The following is a 13,551-nucleotide window of genomic DNA, read 5'->3' as shown; positions in this document are numbered from 1 at the left end:
AAGTGTTTATGAATAGAACTCGACGTCTTAATAAAATTATAATAATTTTATCAAAATTTTTTATTTTATATAAATACTATACACACACATTACATAAATTATATTCATAAGGGAAAAAGTTGTATAATTATTTATAGTTGAAATAGAATATTAATTTAAATAAAAAAATAAAAATAAAACAACTAATTATATTATAAATATTAAACTTATTTTCTACATTCACCTAAAGCCTTGAAAATACATTTTGGATGGATTAAAATTTTTATGTGATAAATCTAATTTCACATTTTTTGTATAATTTGTTTCATATTTGTGCTTGTTATGTATATCCTTTTTATTAGATTAATTAGCTAAGTTTTTATTTTTTTAATATTTATAGTAAAGGTATTTTCATATCATTTTTCATATAATAAAATTAAATTTCACTTTTAACATGTTAAAATCAAATTGTGTGCCAGTGTAGCATGCTTTTATAAAATTATTATAATTTTATTTAAATATATATATATTTTTTCTCTATCTAAATATGAATACATAATTAATTAATTAAAGTTTATATATATAAAAAAAAAAAGCAAAAACTCACAATCATTACAAAAATAGTATATTATTCATTAATTATGCACTATGAGAGTGGCTATTATAATTAAATGCTAAAAGTCTTTTTCTCATCATTACAACCTATTGAGATGTGACAGCATGAATGTTATTGGTTGCCCTATTCTTGTCCTAATAAGTCGTACCCCTCTTTTTCCTTCCAATTAGTCCTCTTCTTAGTGCATATCCCATGAGAAAAGAAGAGAAATTGGATCAAATATTAAATATTAAATATTAAATAATTTAAAATTTACCTTAATTTATTCCGATTAATATTTAAATAAATTATTAAATATATTTAATATATTAAAAAATAATATACTACATAATAATATAAAAACAGTTATATTATAAAAACAAAAATATGAGATCTATTATATTATGAATAAAATTATATATATATATTGATTATATTTAATAATTTATTATTTATTTAAATTAAAAGAATTTAATATTTTAGAGAGAATTTAATTTAAAATTATTTAATTTAATAAAATTATTAAAAAATTAAATTAATTAGATTGTATATTATAATTTATTATATATATATATATATATATATATATATATATATATATATATGTATAAGCTGATAAAGTTAAAATTTTTAATTTTTTTACATTTCGAGAGATATACTAATCATTAAATTATTAATTTAATAACAAAATAATTGATATTTAACTATAAATCTTATCTTCATAGTTGTCAACAACTAATTATAGGCTACAGCCATCAATTTAGACAGGCAATTTGAAGGTGGCATTGACATAAATGGTTATTATAAGTAAATCCAAAATTTAATTCAAAATGAATTACTAGAATTTTGTTTAAAAATTATTATCATTTACAAGAAAATTGAGAAAGATAAGAATCCAACTTATTTATGGACATGGAGAGTGGAGACAATAACTATATGCTTTTGTATTTAAGGGGTGCAACTATCTTATCCCAATTTATATATATATATATATATATATAAACAGAAACAGTTCGAACTTAATTCTACTAAATAAGAAAATAAATATATATTTAAGTAAATAAATATATATTTTTATTATTTAATTAGTATGAATTAAATTATTTTTTTAATAATTAAATTAAAGTAATTTTTATTTAACAATAATTAATTATTTATATTTTATTATTATTGTTTATAAAACAAGTAAAATTAAATTGTTATTTTGTTCTCATTATTTTTATTTTAATTATATAAAACTTATTGTTTGCCTTCAAAAATAAAATGAAAGTTTTGGCTTCCTGAGTTTAGTGTTGAACTTTTCTTTGATTTTTATTTACATTACTTTTCAAGTGGATGTAAAATATTGATTTATTCCATAGCCAACAACGTGCCTTAGAGAATTAGAAAATTGTTGAAGTGATGAGGCCAAGGATGATATATATATATATATATATAAACCTTATAGGATTCATCCCATCTTCATAATTAATATTTTAAAATTTTTTAATTGAAATAAATCTATATATCTATATAAAGTAGAAAATATTTTTAAGAGTTTAACACGTGATATTCTTTTTTAATTACTATATAGTATATTAACATACATTAATTATATATATATATATATAAATTATTTCTATTATAAAATATCTATTAAAATGTTTATAAGATAAAAATAATAAAAATAAAATTTAAATAATTAAAAAAATTTGAAAACATTACATTATTTTTATATATTAAAATTAAAAAAATATATTGATTAATATTATTAATAGGCACATAGATAAATTCTTTGTTTCACTATATATATGAGTTGACTTTCTATTATTTTGACATGTGTACTTTTAAATAATTGATAACATGTTGCTGGCATCATATCCTCACTAACATAACCTAATTTTTATGTATTTTTAATAAAAAATTGTGCTACATACTAATTGGATATATCATATATTAAAGGATAGTGTTAAAAAAAATTAAAATTTTGCATTAAAAAAAAAAACTTGATAACATCTTAAAATCTCTAACTGTAGCACTTAACAATTTTAATTTTTTAATAATATGCAATTTAAAAAACAAAAGTCAAAATGTATAAAAAAAAATATTAAATTGATAGGTACATTATTTAATAATATATGTAATGTACTTATATAAACAAAATGCCCAACTGAGATGTCATTTTCTTGCAGCCTCAACAAATTATAGAAAGATGTCATCATCTATTGATGAAAATAATGGAATTAGCTTTTAATAATTTGATTGAAACAAAATTTAATAATAAAATATTTAATTGCAAAAATTAATTAAAAAAAAAAGTCAGTTTTGTGGTATGATAGGATATGATAACAAGTGAGGCCACAAAAGGACAATTATTTTGAAGATGATCTTTTATGAGAAAGAGCTATCACTCATCTGGGATCAGTAGCTGCATTATATGGACATGTATTGTTAGATGCAGCTATTCATCAAAGGAGAATATATCATTACTAATACTATCAAATATATCTCTCTCTCTTTCTGTATAAATAATTAAAACTATAATTATACTATTTTATTTTTATAAAATTTATTATTAAAAAAATTATAATAAATTTTTAAAAATATATAAGCTTTTGAATACACAACTTGTTTTTTTATCTTAAGGGTCAATATATACAAAAATATTTTCAAGAAAAAAGAGGAGTCAAAAGAGAAAGAGAGATCTACATTTGCCAATGTGCACCACTAATAAATTTTAACATTTTACCAATTTCAGTAAATTTTATATGAAATTAGATATATGTGTTTATATCTATATTGGAATTTTGCTTTAATTTATTATGTTTGTACCCTTTTGTTTGCCCTTTCTAAAGGCCCAATTAAGTTAACCAATTAAGCTTTTGAGAAAAGGCCCAAAGCTTTATATTTACAATGGAGAGACCCAAAAGCAGAATCGGGCTGTCCATTGGGCCCGCCCTTCCATTTAAAATCAAACCGCTATTCCTAATGGCGACAGTGTTTTCCTTGTGGTTTGGTTTTGTTTTCACGTTATAAAACCACAACGGTCTCTACGTACCGATTCGCTAATATTTACAAAAGGGCGGGCCCCGATTCACGCGCCTCTGTCAGACAATAATGAGACTCTCCTGTCCTTTCTATGGCCCCTATTTACTTTTTCAAAAAATAACGATTTAAACCCTTAATTTCTAAAATTGTAAAGGCTACATAATTATATTATTTAAATTATAAAAATTATTAAAAAATTTAATTTTAAAAAAAATTTTAAATAATATATTTTAAAATAAAAAAATAATACATAAATTATTTCCTTTTTTATTTTAATCAATTTAATTTTTTAGTTCTTAAATATATTTAAAATTTTATGTTTACCTTTAATTTATATATTAAAAATTATTCATTAAGGGTTGAGCTTGCGTCTGGCTAGCGGTTTGATTCGAAGCTGATTTTAGATTAAAATCAACCGTTCAAAGCCTAGTTACAGGATGAACTGGAATTAAATTGGTTGGTCATTCCTAGATGATAGTTTTGATTTCCAGCTAGTTTCGATTTAATTCTAACTTTTAACGATTTCAATTTTAATATAAAAATAATTTATTCCACATGTTGTCTAAATTGTTGCTTTAAATTGAACAGAAACTGATAATTTGAATTGAATCAAAATTAATAATCTGAATTATCGGTTATGATTTAGGACTAACATAGAGAACCGAAATTGGCCCTTACAATAATTCAATTTCAGTTCAAGTACTTAAATTGTTGATTGAATCATTTTTTTAAGTGTTATTTTTATCATTATCCTTTAATTTCAATTTATATCAAATATAATACAAGCTAAAATTCCTTTAATCAGATTTAATTGAATACGCTATAAGTTGATCTGAAATTATGCTTAAATAAATTAAACACAATAAATTACAATTCAGCATTTAATTGGTTTAAATATAAAAGAGATAGACATTTTTTATTGTAAACATACTCATATTAGTTTTTTGTCAAGGTACCCAATAGAATCGGACTAAGAGACATTAAAATTCAGCTCAACTAAACTAAGTTTTTATCTTAAAAATTTAAGGTCGATTATATGAATTATTTTTCTCTATTTTAAATAATTTTAGATTAAATTCTTAAAATTATATATATTTAAAGTCATATTATACTACTATCTTTTAATTCGGTTTAAATCTAACACTTCTTTCACTTATATCTCTTGTAAGAATTTTTACTTTTTTTAATAAAATTTCATAATTAATTATTTATAAATAAATCATTTTTCAAAAATTTGGTTTAGACACTTTAGTCAAAAGCTTATGTGATATGTCTAGATAGATTAGATAAAATAAAAATAATTTAAAATTTAATATATTTAAATATATATATATATATATATATAATTAGATAAAATAAAAAAAATTATCAATAACATTTCATTTATAATTTGAGAGGTTATTCTCTTTATATGATGGAAATATATTTTTATATGCGTTCAATCTAATTTATTATATTTAGATTACTTTTTTTTATCGAAGAATTTTGTTAAGAAAAAATTTAAATAATATTAAATTAAAATTTAAATATTTATATAATAAAAATTAAAATTAAGAGAGGAGGGTGACAATACATTTCAAAATTAATTTTTTTTAATGAAGTAAATTTTTTTGGTATGAAGTTAAGAAAACAATTTAAAATATATTTTTTATTTTAAACTAAGAATTTCATATGGTGACGTCACCCACGTGTAGATCTGCCATCGCCCTCCATTATATATCTCACTCTCCACTCCTTCTCTTCGCTCAAGCTCACTTCTCTACCCTAGCCCTGCTTTCACTTCTTTTTTGTCTTTTGGGAATCTGAGCTCTCTTCTCACTTATCTGTTTCTATCATTTTCTTTTAATTTTTTATTTCTCCATTGATTTGTAGAGAGAGCTGAGCTTGAAAGAAGCTAATTAGTCTATGTAATATGTAGTGTGGTATAATGTAGAGATCTGGAAGAATTCCATGGTGCGTTTCGGTAAAGCAAAGATGGAACAGATCTGGTTTCAGCCAAAGCCGAGAAGGGTTCATAGGAGGGTATGGTTAAGGATCCAAAAATCAATGGGTGTCCTCGTGGGTGGGAATCACACTTCTTCCAGGTTTTGCACTCGCTAATTCTCTTCTTTTCTTTAGTTTGGCTTTAACCTCTCTGTCAAAAGACAAGTTTTTTTTTTCGACAATTTCTTCGAAACCCACTGTTTGAAATCCTCCTGTTTGATCAAATCATTGATATTTTGGTGTCAATTTCGTTCCTAAGAGTGAAAATCCATGGATTTTAAGTCCTTGAGAATCCAGATCCTGAGTGGGTCAATAGCCAGGCGCTTGCTGTTACGTGCATTTATGCTTGCCTCGGCTTTTTCTGTCATTCCTTTCATCCAAATCCTTTCTGGGTCTGATCCAGTATTGCTCGATTCTGTGAACTTCCACGAATGTGATTCGCTTTTTGCGGGCACGAATTTGTTTCAGAATCGGTTTTTGAAACCTATTTGGAGCTCATTTGAGTGCAAGGAAGATGTTAATTTGACCATGGATGTTGTTACAGCGCTAATGGTTAAGCAACTGTTGGATTACGGTTCAAATGCTCTCTATGTTGGTGAAGGATCGGCCTCTGCCGTGTATGCATTGCGAGAGTTGGGATTTTCCAATGCTTGTGGGGTGCACCGACACCCCTTTTTCTCGATTAAGCATAGAAAGCTCGTTTATGAGCTTCAATTTGCAGACAATTTCTTTGATTTTGTGTTATCTAGGGACTTAGATGAAGTTTCGGTCCCTGCAGTTCTTGTGCTCGAGATCGAGCGTGTTCTGAAGCCCGGTGGAATTGGGGCTATGCTGGTGGGTGTTGGTGGTTTGAACCCTAATGGCTTGATTAGGTCTGCTACACCCGTTTCGTCATTATTGAAATCCTCCAATGTGGTACATGTTGGTTATGTTCATGAGTATACATTGGTGGTTTTCCAGAAAAGATTTGAAAAAGTTGGCTTCTTTGAGCAATTCCGTCTACCAGCTGATTGCCAATCTTTTTCGAATAACAAACACTTTATGGAACATCTAGAGCCCCTTGTGGAGAACAAGGAAATGGGATTTGAGAAAAAGATTGCATTTTTGCCCAATTTCATTCATGTGCTTTCAAGGAAGAAGTTGGTGTATATTGAAATTGGGGCAGCAGAACGTCTGAACTCTAGTGTTGCTAATTGGTTCATTCCATTTTATCCTGTGGATCACAAGGCTTTCGATATTTATTTTGTTGATCATAACACTTCAGTTTTGCTTTCTTGTGTTAAAAAGCCTGGTGTTACCTTCATTTACTATCCTGGCCTTGCTGGAGACAAGATTACCGCTTCGATTTCTGATGTTGAAGATCTAGATCCGTCTGTGGAAGATGAGGGATTTGATTTCCTTTCTTGGTTTAGAGAGACAGTGGAGTATGCAGATTTTGTTGTTCTAAAGATGAAAGCAGGGGAGGCAGAATTGAAATTCCTCACAGACTTGTATGAAAGTGGAGCCATTTGCTTTGTTGACGAGCTGTTCCTTAGCTGCGCAGATCATGTAGATGACAATGGTGTGATGAGCAAGGACTGCATGGATCTCCTTAAAAGCCTTAGAAGCAGTGGCATGTATGTCCACCAATGGTGGGGAGAGTAATCCCCAATTAATTTATGAGGAACTGTGTCTTGTTACTTTGAACTGTGTTTGTTGTTGCTTGTTGTTGTTGTTGTGTTCTAGTTCCTGTTTGCGTTGTTTTAGTTGAAGTTCCTCAAGTGGTCATGCAGGATGTAGTAAAGCATCCAATCCAAAGTTGCTTTGTGGTTGGGCACTTTAAGCAGTTAATCTAAATAAACAACCATTTTATGTTAGATGTTCTTGAGCAAATTTGTTATGTGCTGAAGATGTTAATTGCTCTTCGAAGTTGCTTCCTGCCTTTTTGCACGCTAAACACTGATAACCACAAAGCTGGTCTGGTGGATATGATATGCTGAGAAGCTATTAAATAATCGAAATTCAGTGTATGCAAACGAGTGAATCTCATATGTTGCAGTTGGATCAAATGATACGTAAAATAGTATTTATTGTCGGAGCTGAGATGCTATAAACTAATGGTAAACTGCCATTGCTTGACAGATCATTGCTGGGTCCGATCTTATGCTATTATTTATGATTGGTCTCTTTATATCAACTTACACAATGAGTGCTCACATGGGTCAACAGCTTCCTTGGTCTCATTCTCACTCAACCTATTCCTAGCTTCTAATATAAGAATTGATTTCAAGATATGATACGCATACTTCTACAGTGCTTTGAAAATATTTCCGTGTGAAGATGAAAACTACGATGATCTTTCCCAGTTTTGCATTAAGTTTCGTAGCCGCAGAAACTGATATATTATTAAAGTAGAATTAAAATTATACAATTAATTTTACAGTATCATTAGAAAACTGTTTTTTTGGTATTTTATCTATATTTCATGAAAGATAATATAAAAAGATAGCATATGAATCCCAATACATATTGAGGATTGAGTCTATGCGTTGTCTTTCAACTTAAGTGATTGTTTTCAAATTTCAAGTAAAAGACTATTTTATCCATATTTTTCAAAAGGAAAATAACTATTTTACCTCCTTTCCTTTTTTTTTTCCTTTATCTTACATTTTTAATTTCATATGATTAAATTAATTGATACTTATTTATCAATAAAATTATTTTATTTTTCATAAAATTATTATTTATTTAATTTTTAATAAATTGATTTATTAATTTATATTTTTCTATTTGTTATTAATTTTTTATTACTAATTTAAATTTTATTAAACTTTAAATGAATTTACAATAAATAATTTTATTTGCCCTTTAATTTTAGAACACTATTTTCTAAAATTTTATTTCAACTAAGCAAGTAATTTAATTCAAGTGTTAATTAATTTGCTTGAATTCTTTATTTTAAAAAAAAAATTTAAAATATAATTTTAATTAAATAATTAAATTAAAATTTAAAATTTAGTTTGCGATTATAGTTTATGTACATAATTGCCATTATTGTTTAGAAATTAATTTATTTTGTTTTGAGACGAAATTATAATTGAAATCCTAAGAATTTAGTTTAATTTTTTTTAATTTAAATTATGTTTTCTAAAATTAATTTAAAATTAAAAAGATAAATAAATAAATTAGCACTTGAATAAATTATTTAATTAAAATAAACTTTTAAATGAACAAATAGAATTATTTGTTGAACTCAATTAAAGTTTAATAAATTTAAAATTAATAATAAAAATTATATTAATAAATAATTTTATTAATGAATTTAATAAATAATAATTTTATTAAAAAATAAAATAATTTTATTGAAATAACAAATATTAATTAGTTTAACCATAAGAAATAAGAAATTAAGAATGTAAGTTATAGGATGAGAGAAAAAGGATAAAATAATTATTTAAAAAAAATGATTAAAATAATTTTTAAATCTGTTATTGTAAGTTAAATTAAAAAAAATAAAAATAAAATAAAAATATTTTATCTTAATAAATTAAAATTAAATAATTAAAATAAAACAACCACTTAAATTTTAAGGATGATGTCAGGCATGGAAGTATTTCTCCATGGTTGGTGGATTACAGTAAAACATAGCTTATCCTTGATAAGACAACTGAGCCAATAAAAACATTTTAAACCTCTCTCTCGTGAATTTCAGTGACAGTCATTTCGCCACTCATTCAGAAAAGACTGCCAAATCAACATCGCCAAACAGGTGATCCAAAATGTAAGAGAGGTTAAGAAAACAAAGAAAGAAGCAGCGGCAGCAGCAGAAAGGAGGATATCTCAAATATTTATGGCACAATGACCACCATTTATCCCTGCCATACTGCAAATTGATTATAATTTCCGGTTTGATTATTAGAAAACAAGAACATCGAAGGGGAAAACAGAAAACATTGAAACCCAAGAAAAAGCAAGCAAACTACTATACAGCAAGGCGGGAGGAATTCCTCTCTTCATTCATCAGGCCCACTGTTGACCTTTATCTCTAAAAGCCTCTCTACGGGTTGTCTGCAAATTGGGCATCGATTTGTTTGGTACCTTAAAACCTTTGCACATTCGCTGCACATACACTGCACCGCAGAATAAAGGTCAGCCAAACATGTAACGTTAAAAAGATATTGTATAGTTCTCTCAATTCAGGCCGCTTAAACACAACTGCTTGTCAGCAATAACATGAGATAGAATTATCCAAGGTGTTTGTAAACCCATCATGTCTAATTTACCTTACTGAAATATGAACAAACAAAAATACACAAAACGTCCCAGAGAGTTCAGGTTTGAAACATCACTTGGATATTGGATCCAATTGTCCTAGCAGCCAGCCATCACAAAAGGTAAGAGCATTGTTATGACCCTGCCATTTCTTGTAAAAAGAAATAGTTTCCAGAGGGAAGTGCTTTGGCTGGCAAGGAATTGCAAAAATTACACTGGACATTATGCCCATTGATAGGACACATTCGCCTAATATAGAATTGGGTGAAAAACATGGCTTCATCGTTTTTCCTAACCTATTTACTCCCCTGAAGAGATGCAGGGAATTTACTTACCATGTGGCGGCAGGGAAGAACAGTTGTGTCCCGTGGTTCTGACAGGCAAATGACACATTCCTTTCCAGGGTCATTTGCATCAACAGCACCCTCAACTGAATTCCCAATCCCATATATTTCCTGCAATTCATACCTCATCCCATTCACCCACAGAATCTGCTTCGCTACTCTCAACTGGTACTCACCTTTCTCCTTCACAAACACTGCTTGTGTTATCTGAGAATTTGTGGTTCCAGACATTTGGTTTCCTTCTCCATTCTGATTAGGGGAAGCCTCTGCCTTCACCGCTAGAGGATAGACATCCATCTCACCCTCTTTCATTAATTCACTCTCCTCAAAAACTGAGAAATCAATCCCAGTCCCAGAAGGCTGCCTGAATTGCTGGCCAAGACCTTGTTGGAAATTTACTGTCACCGGTGGAAGAAGGTTTTCCTTCATTGGTGTCAGAATACAATCCGCACTTTCTTTTGCAAAGAAAATAACAGTGATGCTGTTTGAAGAACAAAAATGCAAATTTCATTAGAAATTAGTGAAAAATAGAAAATAGCAAGATGTCCAACTGACAAACAAATACTTGATTATAAGATTGATAATAGCCATACTAAATAAGAATAATACTAAGCAAAACAAATCACACAAAATTGCCAGTTCACCATTCTGTGCAATCATTTAATAATATACTTCCTCAATAAACTATCCCAGGTCGCAAATAACAATTAACAGTTATGACAGTTAGAAAGACTGTTACTTAAACCTTCCAACTCAAAAGAAGCATATTTGTCAAAGAAGGTAACACCCACTTCACTATAAGACTTTCCACTAGCATCTCCAAATCAGTAACAAATTGCTTTTTTAGTACAGAGCTGATTCACCAATATGAAAGCTTGGCATATGGCATCCTTTCCATTTCTCTCCCCAAGTGACCAACAGAAATTAGATTTATAGCCAAACTTATAATTCCGGATAAAATGTCATCAAGGGATGAATATCACCCCTTCTACAAGTACATAATTGAAGCCAAAATACTGATATATCGACAAAAACACAATTAAGCTTCTGTTAAAAGCGATTATGTTGCAAAAGCGTTTACAGTAACACTCAGCGAAAAATAAAAAATTAAGTCTCTCAATTCACACCAATACTAGTGACATCTATCCAAAGCAACTTTCCCTATAATAATTACTTAAAAGTGTAAGCCTCCATATAAGGCTGCTGACTATTTTAATTTACATCTGTTTCTCAAAGCTGTCAAACGATATAGATGATTGAAGAATAAATCTTTTACTTGCATGTAATATGCCCAGATAAAATTTATTCAAAGCTGAGAGTTGGCATCACAGAAAAGCAGCACTGCCTCCCCGGCCTTTGAATACTTCAATAATTTAAATTTTATTGAGGTAATCGAGTTCATCCCAAATTATGATCTTCTACACTAATAGTGAAGTAGAAGCTTTAAATATAAGCAAAGAGTCAATAAAAGATGCTTGCTTTGATTAAATTAAGCGTCCTCACATGGAATTTAAGGCAATCAAGTACGGATTCAAAGTCTATTAGTCAAAACTTTTCAAAGTCAATTAGTGAAAACAGAACAAAACTCCTTCCCATATGGCTACAAACAAAACCTGACACAGCATATAATTGACAGTTACAAGGTTTTCTATCAGAAATAAAAATTAAAAATTAAAAAAAAAAATCTGAGTTTCAGTTGGGAATAGCAGGAAAGCAATTGAAAATAAAAGCTTTAACCTTTACCTTCCAGCAACAGTAGCATCAAACGTGAAAGCAACAAGAAACCTTCCAGGGTTCTCCTCGTCCGGCTCGAGCCTCACACTTTCCTTCTTCAAGTTAACATCGTTTCTTATTGTAACAGTCTTCTGGTGCTCCACGTAAGGCGCCGGTGGAGCCATCATAGGCCCACACTGGTACCTGCCGCCAACCCAGTGCGCAGGGTCAACGCGGTGGTGATGATCATAAGGAGCCGGTGGCGGCTGATGATAGTACCCCGGGTACTGGTAGTACGGTGGTGGATTAGGATTGGGGTATTGCGAGGGGTAAGGAGTGGCCACAGTAAATACGTACCTGTTAGCGGTGATTTCCGGCTGTGGAGCGGCCGTTGGAGGCGGAGGCGGATGGTTACGGCTACTACCATGCCTCCGGCGCCCGTGGCCACCGCTGCTACCAATATTTCCCATGAGGGATGCCCGTTACAAAACAGAAAACGGAATTGGGAATTCCAGTTCTGTTTGAATTGTAACAAAGAAAGAAAGTGGATCTGGAGCAAGAACAACGATTTTCCAAGAAAACAAAGAAACGGAAGGAAAAGCTTTCCTCGCCGGCAAAGAAAGGAGAGAGAAGGGAAATGAAAGAAAGAGTTGGAGGGGGAGGAATCTGGAGAGGATGAGCGGGTGGATGACGGATCTAATGGGATTGAGTAAAGCTCAACCCAATAGACCCTCCATCATGAAGGGGTGGAGATTATGCAAAAGTTGCTGCTTTTTATTTATTTATTTATTTTCTTTTAAAAAATACTTTATCGAAGAATAATTTTTTTTTTTCACGTATATGAGTATAATTATAGTGTAAATAATAATAATAATAATAATAATAATAATAATAATAATAATAATAATGGTCCAAGGATACATTACATATGAGCCAACATCTTTTCTTCCTTTTATTTTATTGATTAGTTTAATAAATTAAATAATTTGTTTTATTTTTTCAATTTTATAATAATATGTCTTTTCTTAAATATGTAATTTTTAAAATTTTACTTTAAATGATATTTTAATTTATATGTTTAAAATAAAATTGTTGCCCATGTTTAAAAAATTATACATTTAAAATATTATTTTACTTGTAAATTATCATAATAAAATATAATGAAAGAATTAAAATGTATAATTTCCAAATGTGCTGATAATAAAAGAACTCCGCTATTATAATATTGAAATTTATTTGATTGGTATTTTAGGCATCAAAGTCTCGTTAGTGGAATTTTTTTTTCAATTGTTCTCCTAAAATTGTGTTGATCTGAATTAGTTTGGAAGTATGTGCAATAATTATTTAAAAATTTATAATTATATTTAATAAAAATTTAACTATATGAATTTTTTTAAATATTTATGCAGATTTAAATCTTTTGATTTTAGTAATTTAGATTAAATTTCTAAATTGGATATAAGTTAAGATTTAGGTTAAAAGATAATATTTTATCTATTTATTTATTATTTCCTTTTTCTTCTTTATCTCATTTCGCTTTCTATTTGATTGCCATTTGTCATATGATAAATTAAACTGGACGCTGGTTTTACTAATTTGTGGATAAGTACAAAAATTTTTATTTTTACATGCTGATTGTTTTCATATGTTTCAATACGT

The 13,551-nt window shown here is 28.5% G+C and overlaps 2 protein-coding genes across 2 annotated transcripts; one reads left to right on the top strand and one right to left on the bottom strand.

Moving 5' to 3' along the window:
* The first annotated feature begins 5,337 nt into the window (after positions 1-5,337).
* On the top strand, positions 5,338-7,440 carry LOC110665894 (uncharacterized). The gene has a single exon (XM_021826194.2). The coding sequence runs from the start codon at positions 5,855-5,857 to the stop codon at positions 7,226-7,228; it is 1,374 nt and encodes a 457-aa protein (XP_021681886.2). The 5' UTR covers positions 5,338-5,854; the 3' UTR covers positions 7,229-7,440.
* A 1,943-nt stretch (positions 7,441-9,383) lies between these two features.
* LOC110665893 (probable E3 ubiquitin-protein ligase LOG2) lies at positions 9,384-12,669 on the bottom strand. Its single transcript, XM_021826193.2, has 3 exons — positions 11,923-12,669; positions 10,171-10,660; positions 9,384-9,693 (listed from the first exon to the last, which is right to left on the bottom strand). Exons 1-3 carry the CDS (start codon positions 12,360-12,362, stop codon positions 9,577-9,579), a joined length of 1,047 nt encoding a protein of 348 aa, XP_021681885.2. The 5' UTR covers positions 12,363-12,669; the 3' UTR covers positions 9,384-9,576.
* Between the last annotated feature and the right edge of the window lie 882 nt (positions 12,670-13,551).

This window comes from Hevea brasiliensis, chromosome 5 (assembly GCF_030052815.1).
Source record: "Hevea brasiliensis isolate MT/VB/25A 57/8 chromosome 5, ASM3005281v1, whole genome shotgun sequence".
Classification (NCBI taxonomy): Eukaryota; Viridiplantae; Streptophyta; class Magnoliopsida; order Malpighiales; family Euphorbiaceae; genus Hevea; species Hevea brasiliensis.
The sequence above is the reverse complement of the archived record's forward strand: the minus strand, read 5'-3'. Positions and strand labels throughout refer to the sequence as shown.